Consider the following 17014-nt stretch of genomic DNA (forward strand, 5'->3'; position numbering starts at 1 on the left):
TCAAGAGAGGGGTTTTTTAAGAGAAAGAACACTTGTTTAATAATGAAAGGAAGAGGGAACCTTAGCAACCAACCAATTAAACGGATACATAAATCCATATTACAGTCAAGTTTCAGGAGGGCAGACAATGTTATTTTGGTATGAGGTGCCAGAGGGAAAAGGTGCTGAAATCCTCCAGTGAATATCACATGAATAAAGAACAAGAATAACACAGATCAAACTTTGGTATGTCATTTATTAATGTAATATATCAGTCTGTATTAGTACAGCAAGAAAATATGCTTTGAATGCATCACATTGGTCCACTTGATCACCTGAATATGCATATTATCCAAATGTAAACACAGAGTCCCTCTAACAGAAGGCAAGAGAGTCTGCTCATTATATTCTTGGTCTCTATGCACGTTCCCGCCTATCCCACTGAATGCAAATGAACCACTTATCTGGCACTTAAATGCTCCAAATCCTGGATTCAGTTCGGGATTCGGCCTTTTTCAGCAGGATTCAGATTCAGATTCAGCCAAATCCTTCTGTCCAGTTGAACCGAATCCGAATTTGCATATGCAAATTAGGGGTGGGGTAGGAAATTGCGTGAGTTTGTCCTAAAACAAGGAAGTAAAAAATGTTTTCCCCTTCCCATCCCTAATTTGCATATGCAAATTAGGATTTGGTATTCAGCCAAATCCTTGACAAAGGATTCAGCCTAATCCAAAATAGTGTATTCGGTGTTAAAGGATAATTCAATCCGTAATAATAATAAAAAAAATAAAAAAAACTCCCCCCTTACCCTGGATAGACCTCCCTCCCTCCAGCCTACCTGCCCCCTGGGCAAATGCCTCTAATTTTATACTCACCGCCGTGCAGATTCTGGCCTCTGAGTTCACGGCAGCCATCTTCTTCGGTAATCTTCATGTATTGACGTCATTTTTGGCGCATGCGCAGTTGGAGTAAATTTCCGGTCCTGAATAACTGCGCATGTGCCGAAAGTCACAAAAATCTCAGAAACTTCAGAAAAAGACAAAAGATGGCTGGCGTGAACTCCGAGGCCAAAATCTGCACGGAGAGGTGAGTAGGGGGGGGAAGGTAGGCTGGGGGGGGGGAGGAGGGAAGGTTTTTTTTTTATTTTGGGTTGAATTCTCCTTTAAAGGTTTCAGGAAACAAAGCAAAAAATGTTCCGACAGACAGAAACCTGACAAATGATTCTGATAAAATCCCTCTTGCCCTCTGTAAATAAGATTTCCCATTCTCAAATGAAAGTCGAGGCTTGATTTAGGCCATGCTGCAAGGCTGGATGCAAGCGCTGCTCACTGAATGCCTGTAAAGCTATTCTAGTCTGCAGCTTGTCATTAGATTTCACATAACAACCCACTGGGATATTTAGATTCCTAACTTACAGAATGCTTTGGAATAAAATAAATGAAACATTTTTAAAAGGAAAAAAAAAGGCATGAGAATGTGGGTGTGGGACCACCAAATGCACCTAAATACAACAACAAAAAATCAGTGCAACAGATCTAATGAAGTGGCCAAATGCAGTTGGTCAGAGAATGGGGGCAAAGAGGGACAGCAGCAGCAGGCCCCATAATGGTGGAAGGAATGATGGACTTGTGCAGGTTGGCCGACACCAACTACCGGAGAAGGGACCACTTGATTTGCTCTTTTGCAGATTGCAGCACCTACGATAGAAAATAAGACAGAGAATATCACACCCATTAAGGTTTTTGTAATTGGGTCAAGTGCAATATCATGTGGAGTCTGCCAAGCAACTGCTAGATTTATTGGACTAAAGCAGGTCCTGTTATAATTCAGGGGGTCAAATCAGTGGTGTAACTAGATGTTACTGGGCCCAACAGCAAATTCATCTTAGGGTTCCCAACATAACCAGAGGTTGTCCTTTTTTTACCAATATCTGTTGAAATTGCTCATTATGTAGGGCCTCATGGGGCCCCTATACTGCATGGGGCCCCCCTGCAGCTGCAGGGTCTGCTTCCTCTGTAGTTATGCCCCTGGGTCAAATGCTGGGGATGTGCTTTCTGTAAAGAATCAAATAACGTGGTAGATATGTGGTATATCACTAATTGCCAGAAAGGATGTTATCTAATGGGGTTTTACACAAGCACATGAACGTTCAGGTAGAGAGGGCAACTCTACTGTGGTACATATAGGGATTTCAAAGGGCACCCAGTCCATAGTTGGGACAGAAAATTCCTTGCTCTATAGTAAAAGAGAAATATGCTTTGTGTATGAGTTTACAAGTAAACACAGTCTATTAAACTTTACTAAGCAAAAACTCTTCTTTTTTCACAGTTAACTATCATGTAGCTATGGTAACATCCTACAGGAGAATATCTGGTCACTCTCCCAAAAGAGCCAGACAGATTTTGGAGGACCAAACATATAAAACTGAACTGAACTGAATATGAACACTCAGAACAGAAGTGTCACTGAGAAGAGCCACTGAGAGTGGCATAATACAGTCTGGGAATTTTGTGCCGCTGCCCTTAGTGTGTCAGGGAAACAGTAGGTTTTTGCAGTCTGGGAACCCAGGAGGAGTCAAAAGCTAAGATTATGCAGCATACCTGTGATACGGTTTGCTCTGTGAGAGGAACATCATCACCCTGAAAAGAAAATACAAACTTAGTATCACAGGAGAAATACTTAAAGGAAAACTATAGCCCCAAAATGAATACTTGAGCAACAGATTTATATCAAATTAAAGGAGTTGGTCACCTTTTGGACAATCTTTTGGACAAGAGCTAATTTAATAGCCCATGTCATAAAAAACGTTTTTGTAATTTATCTTTATTACTTCAAATGTTTGCTTTCAGAGATACATACCATAGAAGTGGATCATCTCTGCAAAAACTCTCAGTTCTCTCCTCTGTGATCTGTGATTGTGGGACAGGCTCTGTGTGAGAGATACAGGTTGCCAAATAAAGAAGTTCACGACTGAATCTGCACTGCGCATGCTCACACTCTCCTGCTTTATTTGCATATTTTGATCCAATTGGCTGAATCTTGCCAGCCAATGGAATTGAACATATGCAAATGAAGTAGGAGAGAGAGACCATGCGCAGTGCAGATTCAGTCGTGAACTTCTTTATTTGGCAACCTGTATCTCTCACACAGAGCCTGTTGGCGAACCCATAACACTTCATAGAACTGAGAGACTTTTTGCAGAGATGATCCATAGCTTCTGTGGTATGTATCTCTGAATGCAAACATTTTAGGTAATAAAGATTAATTACAAAAACGTTTTTTTTATGACATGGGCTGTTAAATTAGCTCTATTGTCCAAAAGGTGAACAACCCCTTTAAGTTGCATATTAAAGAAACTTACCAAACTGGAATATATATATTGCCCTTTTATATCTCTTGCCTTGAACCACCATTTGGTGACGGTCTGTGTGCTGCCTCAGAGATCACCTGACCAGAAATACTACAACTCCATGGGTAGAACTCCACAAGCGTTTTTCGTTGGATTGGCTCCCGATGACAAACCGCACTGACAAGTCGGATGGAGTCGCATGTGTGTAGATATAATTGGACTGAATGAAAAGTTGGAGGTAACAACTACATGGTCTGACTGTCGGTTGAAGACGCTGCTTTCTGCATCCACATTCACGTTGAATGTAATGTCGTTTTTACCTGCGACTTTTCATTCAGTCCAATTATATCTTAACGCGTTCGACTCCATCTAAACTGTCCAGGGGCGCTCCGCCAATGAGGCGAGCTGAGCCGCTCACCTCAGGCGGCAGCGCCAGAGAGGATTCCAGGGGCGGCAAAAAGACGCTCCTGCACCTTTAAGAGACGAATTTCCGTTTTTTAAACTGGAAATTTGGCTGTACTATAGCGAGAATTCCACTCTGTACTGTAGCGCAATTCCACTCTCCGCAATAGTGTTCCTGCCTCCCCTCCCGACAGGTAAGTCGGCGAGAGGGTGCGGCATTGCAGGAGCCGCCTCAGGCTCCAGAAACGGCGCTGGAACGGTCGCATGCGTTTTGTCGGCTCGCAACGATCCGACGAAAACCGCTTGTCTGTTAATTGGCTCATGTGACCGAACATGTATGGTTTGTGTGCACCGTGAATCACTGCTCATGCACAGTGCATGGCTCACCTCTCATCACTGCAGGTGGCACTGCCAGTTAGTGGCACACGTCCCTATGAGAGAACAGCAAACATGGTGACAGCATGCAAACGGGGGCCATAAATCTGCCTGCTCAGCAGCCATTCACAGGGAGCTGCAAGGGGGACCCAGGGGACAGATGTTACATAGAGAAACACCATATGGTGGCAAGGGTCTTAACCACTTCACTGCTGCCCAGAAAACAATTAACCCAGTGCACTAAGCAAAAAAGCTTCTTTAGTACAACTGGGCACTAAAGAAGCATGTTCTGTTTAGTTGCTCTGCTACACCCTGCATTGTAAAACTATATAGAATTATTACACTGATTTTTACGGCTCCAACATATTTTACAGTACAGGTATGGGATCTGTTTTTAAAAAAAATGGTTGAATTCTCCTTTAAGGTGTGAAGATCCAAATTAAAGAAAGATCCGTTATCCGGAAAGCCTCAGGTCCCACACATTCTGGATAACAGGTCCCATGCCTGTATTTTAGAATGATGTATGTATATAGGTTAATCCACGGTATAGCCTTATGTCACGTTCAGAATTATAATAATAAAAAGGTGATAGTGCATAACGTGCCACAAAGTCTATGCAGCGCAGTTATCAATCTAAGTACTTGAGGTGATATAGAAGTGACTAAACTTTCCTTTAGTTACTATGACCCACCCCAATCCACAAACGTCTGTAATAACACCAGGGCTTATGGAGCCCAGAGGACATATTCTTATCCCCCTCCATGTACCACACTACTTACCCTTAGTGCCACACGGTGAACCACTTGCTGAGGGTCACTCTCTAGTATGACTCTGTGTTGCAAAAAAAAATAAAAATCGTTAAAGGGATACTGTCATGGGAAAAAACATTTTTTCACAACGCATCAGTTAATAATGCTGCTCCAGCAGAATTCTGGACTGAAATCAGTTTCTCAAACAGATTTTTTTTATATTTAATTTTAAAATCTGACATGGGGCTAGACATATTGTCGTTTCCCAGCTGCCCCCAGTCATGTGACTCATAAACTTCAGTCACTCTTCACTGCAAGTTGGAGTGATATCACCCCTTTTCCCCACCCACCCCAGCAGCCTAACAATAACAATAGTAAAATCCAGGTCCCACTGAGAGACACTCAGTTACATTGAGTAGGAGAAACAACAGCCTGCCAGAAAGCAGTTCCATCCTAAAGTGCTGGCTCTTTCTGAAAGCACATGACCAGGCAAAATGACCTGAGATGGCTCCTACACGCCAATATTACAACTAAAAAATATACACTTGCTGGTTCAGGAATAAAATTGTATATGGTAGAGTGAATTATTTGCTGTGTAAACAGTGTAATTTAGAAATAAAACAGAATCATAACAGAATCCCTTTAAACAGAACTGCAATATAAAAGTACAACTGCGCATCTCTCCCATAAACCATTTCTGAGCAGCACACCGCTATGTTCAAGTACACAGATAGTTAAACTAAAGACAATTCCTTTACCTCTTAATAGCCACAGCCCTGCTGTTCAGACTGCAGCACCCCCAGAATGGAATCACTGATAATGATGTCATTACACGGATAGAGAGCAGCACTTGCGATGTAATGGCACCGTTAGAAAGCCTTCCATTCATGGAGTCGCTGTGATAGGAACTGCTGCGCTATCACAACTCAAACAAAAACAAGCACAGACGGAGAATGTACCAGTTCCAGATTAACACTTCTGTTTACAATAACGAAAGGATTTAATGGCCTTCATTTGTGAGTGTGAAGTACTATGAGGTGCAGGGTAAAATATTAACTCTTCACTCTCAGGTAGACACGGAACAGCTAAGCAGCATTTATACATAGGAGAAAGGTTGAGCATATATAGTCATATATCTTTATGTTGAGTGGTTTCCCTAGATCTATTACAACAAAGCTGAAATAAATGCAGAGGGGTTAAATGATGTCCATGTTTTATCTATTCGGGCATAGGATCTTTACACTGAGCATATACATTTTTTGTAAACAGTTGCACTGCATCTGCCAAACTGCATCACAACCACAAGTTGTTTCATTTAAAGGTGTAATTCACATTTACATCAACTGTTAGTAATAATCTTGACAGTCAAGAGAGTTTTGCTCTGTGAAGCTATGGTTATTTGTTACTTTGTATCCCTTATCTTTCTGTTCAGGACCTCTCCTATTCACCTTCAAATCTCTCACTCAAAGCCTGGTTGCTATAGTAAATTGGACCCTAGAAACCAGATAGCTGCTGGCCATAGATGTAAAGATTTTTAAAAGATCCAATTGTTATCGCGAGACCACGATTATCTCGAAATGATCGTTTAAATGTACGATGCTTGGCCCTGCAGACAGAGATAGATTGCACTGGGACCGATAAAGATTTTTTAACCTGGCCGTTCAATTTTCTAAAAGATGTTGGCCGAAAAATCATAAGATGTACGATCGTTTGAATCCCACTAACCACACGATAATTTCGAAGGATTGATCAGACTTTGCTAAAATGGGTCGTTGGGCAAGAAAAATCTTTGCATCTATGAGGACCTTAAAGTGGAGAGCTGCTGAACACGTGTATTAATTAAATAATATTAAAAAAAAATAAAAAAAAATTCAAATATAATTAAAGTGAACAATCCTTAAATTCTATTTTCCTGTCTGAGGGTGCAGGATACAAATAAATATGGAGGCCGACACATCCCAGATGGACAGATGCAGAGTTTGGCAGGATGGGGTACACAGGTGACACCTAAATCCAAATTGTCAGCTCAGTACCTCATCCTGCCAAAAACTGCATCTGCCCATCTGGGATATGTCGGCCTCCATGTTAATTTGTATCCTGCACCCTCAGACAGGGAAATAATGTACAGTTGGTTCACTTTAATTATGTTTTCGTTTTTTCTTAATTAATTTTTATTCATGTTCAGCAGTTCTCCAGTTTACAATTTCAGCAGCTATCTGTGAACTAAAAGCATCAGCATCTTCCCACCTTCATAGAACTGAACCAGATCAACAATTGAATATTAACAAGGTGCTAAGCATAGTGGTGGATTTTGTCCCTATATGTATACAATGTTGCCTATATGTATACTATGGTAAATGTATAATCTGCTACAAATGAGGTACATGAAGTATCACCGACTTATGTTTCATAAAAGCAAATAGATCAACTTACCCTCCATCTATGATCTCATCAACTGCCAGGAAAAGTCCTTCCATATTCTCAAGCAGGGTTCGCTTTTCAACATTTTTGCTGCAATAACAAAATATACTCAGTATCCTCTATTGCACATGAAAAATATAGATGGCACTTGCATTGATAAACATTAGGGTGCTTCAGTTATCGGCAATACCACAGTCAAAGAATATTGCTTCTTACATCAATTAAATCAAACTGATTTGAACTGAAATCCCCCACAAGACAAAATCTTATTTCAGCAGAAACAATTAACTTTAAAGGGGAACTATAGCGAAAATAAATATTTAAAGGGGACCTGCCACCCAACAAAATTATTCCAAATACTATTTTATGACATTAGTGAAGCAAAATGAACTTTAATTATATTCTATAAATGATTTGAATATTGTTTCGTTCGGTCTGGGAACTCATAATTATAGCAAGCAGGCAGGTGCCATTTGGTGGACACTGGTATTAATTCAAGCCTTGCATCATCTCAGAATCTTGTTTATGAACCAGAATGGTTAAGAGAGAGGGGGAATGTGGGGAGAGCAGTGATATCTAGGAAGTGCTGAATGGAAATTGAAAGTAATTGTCTGTCCCGCCCCTATGCCTAAGGCATAGAGGAGGGGCAGACAATATTTGATTGACAGCTAAGATTTTTAAATGCATTTACAACAGCTATGAATGCTTTAATAAAAAAAGAATTTGGATTTCAGGTTTAATTTGAAAAGGACTTTTATTATACAGATTTTTATGTCGGGGTGACAAGTCCACTTTAATATAAGCTTCATCATACTGAAATAAGAGACTGTCTAAATAGAATCAATTAAATATTCTGCATCACTTTTGAAATAATCAAGTTTATGTTCACTATCCCTATCTCAGCATCTGTTTCTCTTCATTCTGTCTTCAAGCAGGCGTTGGGTGTCAGATATTCATTGCCAGTTACATCCCATATATCTTTCAGGGGGGCTTCCTTTCCTAGCAGATGTATTAGAGCTCACTCAAATAGCCGATTCCAGTACAAACAAAATCTAACAAAATAACTGCCTTTTGCACAAATTCTTCATGTAGAGAGACATGATATCTGCTGATTTTAACAGAGTGAGTTCTAATACATCTTCTAGGCAAAATGAGTCCCCTATAAGATATATTGGATCTAACCGTCAATGAATATCTAACACCCAACTCCTGCATGAAGAGAGAATAAAGAGTAACAGATGCTGAGAGAACATAAAAATTAACATAAACTTGCTTATTTCAGAAATAGTGCAGAATATTTAATTGATTCTATTTAGAAAGTATCTTATTTCAGTATGCTGAAGTGTATATTAAATTATACGGGGCAAATATCTTGTCACACATTCGTTTGAGTAGCTCAGTACAAAAACATGTGAGAAAAGAGCTGGTCTTCCAAGGATATAGACAAGTATTTTACTCCCAGATAAGGGAGAGTGAATGCATCTAACACAGACTGTGCTCTAAAGCTGGCCATACACTGACAGACTGTCTCTTTCCCCAAATGGACAACTCTTCTGCTGGGCCAATTTGGGCAGTCCCCAGGCCAAACATTGGACCTATTCAGACTAATGTAGTTCTTGTCTGGCAGTATTTTTTATTCTGCCCAATAGATATCTGGCTGATTTTTGTCAGCTTTTGTTGCCTCATTATTACTTTAACAATTCTCAGTGGACCAGACACAGTTCATCACTTACCGGAGCATTTGGCTTAAGGAGTCAAACAGACAGTTCAAAACAGCCATGAGCATGAGCTATGCAGAGGAGGAAAGAAATATATTAATTTATGTGACAAACAAGGTTTGAGAAATAGCAAAAGGCTGCAGCTGACTAAACAGAAGTATATTTGATTTTATGGAATAAAGTGACAGATACAAAAGTAATGGATTTGTATGGATTTAAACAGGCAGAAATACACAATACAAGGTAGGTTTATTAGCAAGAGCAAAACAGACTCTGTGATGGTTTCAATTAAGATAATACATCTATTTAGGAAAACTTCAGCTCCAAGAAATTATTCACATCAGGAAAATGCATAGTGATTGATTCCCTAGCAAACTTTGATCTAATTAGCAACCATGCATGTAAGGCAAATGTGAGCACAGCAAATATTTCCATCTGTGATAAACTGCATATGTTATACACAAGCAATTCTGACTAATTCCCTTTAAAGGAGAAGGAAATGCTAAAATTAAGTAAGCTTTATCAGGAAGATCTATATAAATACACCAGTAAACCCTCAAAGTAATGCTGCTCAGTCCTCTGTCAAAAGAAACACAACATTTCTTTCATTCTATTGTGTACACATGGACTTCTGTATCAGACTTCCTGTTTTCAGCATAAACCTCCAGGGTTAGGGCTTGAGCATGCTCAGTTTGCTTCTCTGTGCCTCTCCCCCTCCCTTTGCCCCCCTCCTCCCCTTCCTGCTATAATCTGAGCCCAGAGCTATGAGTGAGCTGGGAGAGACTCAGGCCAGAAGTGATGTCACACCAAGCTAATATGGCAGCTGGCTATCCTAAACAAACGGAGCCAGAGTTTCTAGAGCGGTTTACTCGGGTATGATAAAGCATTCTGCAAAATAAATAAAGTGTTATAGCTTGCACTACTGTGACTAGTCTATTGCCAATAAACTGCTTTGGTAGCTTTTCTTCTCCTTTAAAATCACACTTTAGTAACACTTTTTTGCCTCCAGTATAAAACTCAACATTTAAGGAATTTTTGTTGAGCTAGTAAAACTGGAAGTACCTGTGAGAGTGTAAAATCCAAGCAAATAACAAAATAACAAAAGAAATTAAAGAAAAGCTCTATAATAATGGTAACTGTTCCAGAACGAACATCTTGTCAAGGTTCCTTTGTACAGAATAGAAAATAGATAGAAATGCTGAACATCATGTTTTGGGTTATTGAAACTGGATCATTACTACTATAGAAATGCTGAACGTTAGGGATGGTTCAAAAAGTTCAATTTATAAAATATGGCATTTCCAGCTATATTAGTTTTTAGGGTTTAGTTCTCCTTTAATACAGTTAAGCAAGTAGCAGTACATACCTCATTTTCATGTGAGCTTCCAATGACATAGAAGTACAGGTCAATGCTGCTTTTATATACCACGGTCAGCCCCTCTAGAAGAGCAATCTCACCTACACAGAAAGAAACGGAGATTAGCCCTGACCAGCCAACAATAAGCCTTGGGAAGAAGTCATTTGTGCAGGTTGTTATGGGGAATACTTGGATAAGACAAGTACAGGTATGAGATCAGTTATCTGGAAAACCATTATTCAGAATGCTCCGAATTATGGAAAGACAGTAGATTCAATTTTATCCAATTAATCCACATTTTTAAAAATGATTTCCCTTTTCTCTGTAATAAAACAGTACCTTGTACTTGATCCAAACTAAGATATAATTAATCCTTATTGGAGGCAAAACCAGCCTATTGGGTTTATTTAATGTTTACATGATTTTCTAGCAGACTTGAGGTATGAAGATCCAAATTATGGAAAGATCCATAATCAGGAAAACCCCAGGTCCTGAGCATTCTGGATAACAGGTCGCATACCTGTACAAAGAATCATTTTCTTACATAATGACAATTAGATGGGACATTAGCAGTTCCCATTAATACCTGGCTTAAAATCCATCTGAATACTGTTGTGGGGTACACCAAGCATTGTAGGGACTGAACACAAGGGACTTTGCCAAACCCAAATCTGCATTTTCTTTAAACAAAATGGATTGTAAATAACTTCAGGCACAGTTAAGGTGATTAGACTTACTGTCTGTTCGATGGGTTTTATTGAAAATGTTTTTTTCAAAAGCCTTCTGCTCCTTGACGGTGGGATAGGTTTCATCATAGTACTGTGGGGTAAATATTGATAAGAAGAAAAATGAGTTCACTGAGTTTTTCAGGCATTTTAGTAAATAATCTCAACCAGTTCCTTACAATCTCTTTTGCCATTCCCGATTGTGGAACAATACCGGATTCTGAGCGTTAGCATGGCAGTCCAACGCTATGTCTATGATGTAAAGAGTGGTGTTCGGAGATCATTTGCAATTGGTTTTCATTTTTTATTTGTGGTTTCTGTTATTTAGCTTTTTATTCAGCAGCTCTCCAGCTGGTTGCTATGGTCCAAATTACCCTAGCAACCATGAACTGATTTGAATAAGTGAATGCAATATGAATAGGACAGAGCCATAACAGAATGATGAGTAAAAAATGTGTCAATTACAATACAATTGTAGCCTTACAAAGCATTTGTTTTTTAAGATTGGATCAGTGCCCCCCATTTGAAAGCTGGAAAGAGTCAAAAGAAGAAAGCAAATAATTCAAAAATGAAAAGAAAAAATGAAGGCGGATTGAAAAGTTCTTTAGAATCAGCCATTGTATAACATACTAAAAGTTAAATTGTATGTACACTAACCATTTAAGATGCAAGGAAAAAAGCAGAAACAGCGGCCATCTTCGATATGCCAATATTCTGTTTTATAATATGACACATATTACCCATGGGACCCGCTCAATATACACAAATTTGATATAATGTGATATAACAGATACAGTCAGTTTCTAATCATTTGCCAGAACACCCAATGTGTACTTTCACTAAAACCTACCTTAGCGAAGAGCCGTTCCCCATCATTGTCCAAAATTAAAACAGCTTTCACTGTGTACAAGGAAGGATCCTGCCAGGAGAAACACAATAAACACTCTCACCTTGCAACAGTGCAAGAAAGCAATCTGCTGTTGCCAGGAAAATAATACAAACGTTTGAAGGTAAGGAGGATATATTTATTGTAGCAGCCAGTGTGGTGTGTGTGTGTGTGTGACCATGTTTTACTGTTAAAAAGTAAAGTAAATGTTTGCATATCCTCACAGTCTTTGCAAGCAATAGGGCAACTCGTCTAGCATATATATCTAAGAAAAGCGCACACACATGTCCATGCAATCAACAAATGGAGGAAAATAAGAATACATATGCTAAAATAAGGTATTGTTTCCTTTTTAACTCTTCGGACGAATCTTCTGAATATTGTATTATCTCAAACAAAACTGTGGTGTCATGGAATAAACTGAGGAATACTGTATATGGTCCTTCTATTGACCCCAAAATTAGAGGCCATAACCTTCAGCCACTATACAATATGCTCCATCCACCTATGAAGTTTACTAAATTTCCCCCTATAATTAGATAAAACTTATAGAGATAAAACACATTTTAGGCTGTTCTAGCTTACATCAACCTGATACTCTAAGGAACGGCGCAATGAACTTTCTACATACCGGGAGGAATTCTTAATTTGTACATTAATTACTCTGGGCACAGGGCTAATTGTGTACTCCCACACAAGGCTGTCACTGTATAATGCACATGTTGTGACAACAAAAGAGAGGAAAGGGGAATGGGAGAGATAAGACCACATTTGATAAAGGAACAAATTAGGAAGGATGTGGGGTAAAATTAGACTTTTTCGACCTTTAATGCTCCACATGGCAGGCAGTCTAGTGGGAGTTCATTTTAGTGGAGCAGTAAAGCCCTCGAGACAAAGTTCTGTGATGCACTGACTTCCACTTACTCACAGCCGGAGTGTATAACAGAACTTCACCTCAAACGCTGTTCCACACTCGCATGTAGTGCCAGCCCTCTGCCATCCTTGTATGAAGCTGCACACATTTTTTTATAATACATTGTACTTCTTGTGTCTGATTTGACTGTAAAGCTTTACCCTGCCACCCCAAAAATGCTTTGTGATGCCCGACACATTAATAAGGACTAAATTAAGGAAATAGCCCCTGCCACAAAAAAACATGATTATATAGAGGTTCTGCCATCATATAAAGAAATAATAGCAGAAGATGAGAAGCCTCTGCTCTCCAGACAACTTTGGACAAGGTGGGGCACAGTTTAACCCTCACTTATATTTAAAAAAAGATCATGTTACAGTGTACAAGAAGTCATTTGACAAACGTGTAAATAGATTATATCTGATACCAGATAAAAGTATGTTTTCTTCAATAACCAATAGAAACCAATTAACAATTTACTCAACTGTAGAAAAAGTAACAGTTTATTCTTCAGGTTAAAATTGACACAGGGAATTCTATATCCAGGAAGGTAATATTTTTAGGGAAAGGCCTGAAATCCAGCAGACACTGCTCATATTCTACTTAAAGGGATTCTGACGTTATTTTTTTTGGTGTCATTTTCATTTCTAAATTACACTGTTTAAACTGCACACAATTCACTCTACAATATTACATTTTAATTCCTGAATTAGCAAGTGTTTTTGTTGTTGTAATATTAGTGTGTAGGAGCCATCTCAGGTTATTTTGCCTGGCCATGTGCTTTCAGAAAGAGCCAGCACTTTAGGATGGAACTGCTGTCTGGCAGGCTGTTGTTTCTCCTACTCAATGTAACTGAATGTGTCATAGTGGGACCTGGATTTTTACTATTGAGTACTGTTCTTAGATCTACCATGGAGCGGTTATCTTGTGTTAGGGAGCTGCTATCTTGTTACCCTCCCATTGTTCTGTGCTGCTGGGTGGGTAAGGGAGGGGGTGATATCACTCCAACTTTCAGTACAGCAGTAAAGAGCGACTGAAGTTTATCAGAGTACAAGTCACATGACTGGGGGCACCAGGATAACTGAGAATATGTCTAGCCCCTTGTCAGATTTCAAAATTAAATATAGATAAATCAGCTTGCTCTTTTGAAAAACATATTTCAGTGCAGAATTCTGCTGGAGTATCACTAACATTAACTGATGCTTTTGAAAAAAACATGTTTTTTTTCCACTACAGTATCCCTTTAAAAAGGATATATGTTGACGTGAACAAGTATATCCATTGCATTACACATTTCTAAAAATAGAAGGCCATTAAGTTTATTTTCATTGTCTGTGGCAATGCCATCTAATAAAGATGCACGTAATGTCTTTGAAGTGCATTAAAATGTCTCACAGACCATGAGGTTATAGCGAACAACAGACCCTTCCTGTATTGTATATAAGTATTACACATTCATATAACGACAAGCCCCACATAACTTGCCTTGATGCATAACTAATAAAGGACAGTACAGAACTGTATAATCTTGATTTAAGCTTATATGAAAAGAGTTTGAGAACCTCTGATCTAGAACATACTACTACTACTTATTTGCTTGTTCGTTAAACTAAAGTTAGCTATATAGCATATTTTGACCATATCAAAATGTCATTCTATACCTGTAGCCACTTCCCAATATGAAAGTAATAGTGGCAATAACTGTGCGGTCAGGATCACTCTGGAACAAGGAGAGAGATACAAGTGGCCCCCCAATATGTTCTATTAAATGTGCACCTGGACAGTAACCCACAGCAACCAAAATCTTTCAAATCAAATCTTTATTTTCACTGTTCTTTCAGCAACTGGCTGGAAAAAGCTAATTTTGGGTTACTAAACAAGTGCACATTTACCCAGAGTTGAAAAAAGTACTGTGAACTGAGCCTCAACTCTGTTGACATTTGTATTATGGTGTTCTCTTAGGCTAGGACCACACAACACAGATCTCCGTCTGCAGAGTAACATAAACTGAGAATACTCTTCCTCGCTTCTCCTCTTCTGCGCCGCCTGCACCTGGAATCATTACCTCCAATCGGGTGCAGGCAGATGTGGCAGATTTCGGCACAAAAAAAGTGACAGTATGATATTCCTGTAAATGGTTTTCTGAGAGATTATATACATTTACAGTCTTTAGCCGCACTCTGATGCCGGTTTTATATAATGTTGAGGGTGCTGGATCAAACTTTTTTACATAAATCTTCACATAGACCCACACTCCCAAAATCAATTGTAGGTTATATATGTAAAAGCAGGATCAGCACTGTCTGTTTGTGATAATGTAGTTATTTATTCCACACAAAATGGCATTTCAAGGAGAAGGAGAAAATCGCTGAGAAAGGTCTCCATTTGAGAACGAAACATTGGATGAGATGCCATTTTGTGTGGAATAAATCACTACATTATCACAAACAACAGAGAGTGCCGATATATATATTTAATATAGAAATAAAATGTAAAGGCAATACATAAATATGTTATTCCTTTACTGAGTTAGTCCCCATCAAGATCAGTTCTTTCACAGATTTGTTTTCAAAATTAGCCACCCCTAAATTTAATCACAACCTGTAAAGAGAGATTCCATAAACAGGAAGGTAAATCCTGCAAGGAACAACAAGTTTAAAGGAGTTTCCCGACACAGACATAGTTTTAAAGGTCCACAAAGCAGAAAGTATTGTTCTAAAACTGTTTTCTGTAGTTTGTGTAGCTAAAAATCAAGCCAATACCAACAATCTGTAAGTCAGAAACTGGTTGTTGCCGTAAAACCAGCAACAGAACTAAGGGTACCAGCCTACCTGCAATGCCTAGGTCTGTACAATGTAGCCCTAAAAGATTCCAGAATAACTCAGACCTTACTCTCCCTTACAAACCCAACCAATAGAATGCGGGAAATGTCTAACACTAAACATGCAAATAGCTGCAAAGCAGTTAAGCTAATGGAGGGAACGTGAGGACATGGTGGAGGCATAAATGTTGTTAGGACTGATTGCTGTAACTTAGTGGCATTATTGCACTTTATGTGGGGCTCATTTATAAACACTGAGTAAATTTGCACCTGGGCAGTAACCCATAGCAACCAGTTACTGGCTTTTTACAGGCAGCTGCCGGTTGAACAACGAAAGCAAACATTTGATTGGTTGCCATAGGTTACTGCCCAGGTGCAAATTTGCCCAGTGTTTTCAAATGAGCCCCATTGTGGCTCACGGTATTCAGGCAGATATCACTAGATATTTTTTTCCTGCATGCCACATTTATTGTACACCACCTTCTGCTATAGGAGAAGCTAATTTGATTTTGAAATACTTTGGTTTCTGTTTCAGCATCCCTTGTCCAGTTCTGCCATTCAGATACCATTCTGGTACCATAGGGGCAGCTGTAGATAGTAGTAGCTGGTAGGGTTCAGCATTGAATGAAATGAAGGGACTATTTGGCTGCAGGATATCTCCTTTATCAAATAACAGCTATTCCAACATAGGTGCATATGCTGAGACACCTGGACAGCCATCAAGCAAAGCTTCCACTGACAGACTCTAATCACATGTCCCTATACAGCAGCTAGGCCAGCTAAACATACAATGGCTACAGTCACAAACAAATAACGCTTCACCGGCTCCCTCACACTGAAATCAAAGCTGTTTCCGCGGCCTCAACTCACCAGCAGCACAGCATCCATCTTTCTCAATCCTGCTGACGTGGAGCAAAGCGCTCGTTGGCTAGTTCATTTGCCAATCAAAACTTTTGCCGCGCCCCCCCCCCCCGTTCCGACAGATTGGAAGACGCCGGAAAGGGGGCGTGACTAAGAGCAGTGAGGGTTTTTTTAATTGGCTGAGAGTGCCTATCATTGACAGATGGAACACGACTGCCTCTACGTTGGAAGCGGAAGCTGTTTTTATTGGGCAGATGGTTACCATAGCGGATGATATAGACGGAAATGACTGGCCACTCCTCCCAGCCTTTACGCTACTGTACGGACATTGGGACGATTTGATACGTTTATTGATTTTACGTAAAACTGTGCCTAGTGCTATTGGCGGTGAAAATAAATAGATTATGTCTGATTGGTCAACTAGTTACTATGGAAACGGCATCAATCAATTGCGACGT

The 17014-nt window shown here is 39.4% G+C and overlaps 1 protein-coding gene across 1 annotated transcript; it reads right to left on the reverse strand.

Moving 5' to 3' along the window:
* Positions 1–217: 217 nt before the first annotated feature.
* Positions 218–16722, reverse strand: copz1.S (COPI coat complex subunit zeta 1 S homeolog). Its single transcript, XM_018250126.2, has 9 exons — positions 16566–16722; positions 11926–11994; positions 11088–11169; positions 10360–10451; positions 9009–9064; positions 7288–7365; positions 4885–4936; positions 2580–2618; positions 218–1676 (listed from the first exon to the last, which is right to left on the reverse strand). Exons 1-9 carry the CDS (start codon positions 16581–16583, stop codon positions 1629–1631), a joined length of 534 nt encoding a protein of 177 aa, XP_018105615.1. The 5' UTR covers positions 16584–16722; the 3' UTR covers positions 218–1628.
* Positions 16723–17014: the final 292 nt, after the last annotated feature.

The sequence above is a fragment of the Xenopus laevis genome, chromosome 2S (genome assembly GCF_017654675.1).
Source record: "Xenopus laevis strain J_2021 chromosome 2S, Xenopus_laevis_v10.1, whole genome shotgun sequence".
Lineage (NCBI taxonomy): Eukaryota > Metazoa > Chordata > Amphibia > Anura > Pipidae > Xenopus > Xenopus laevis.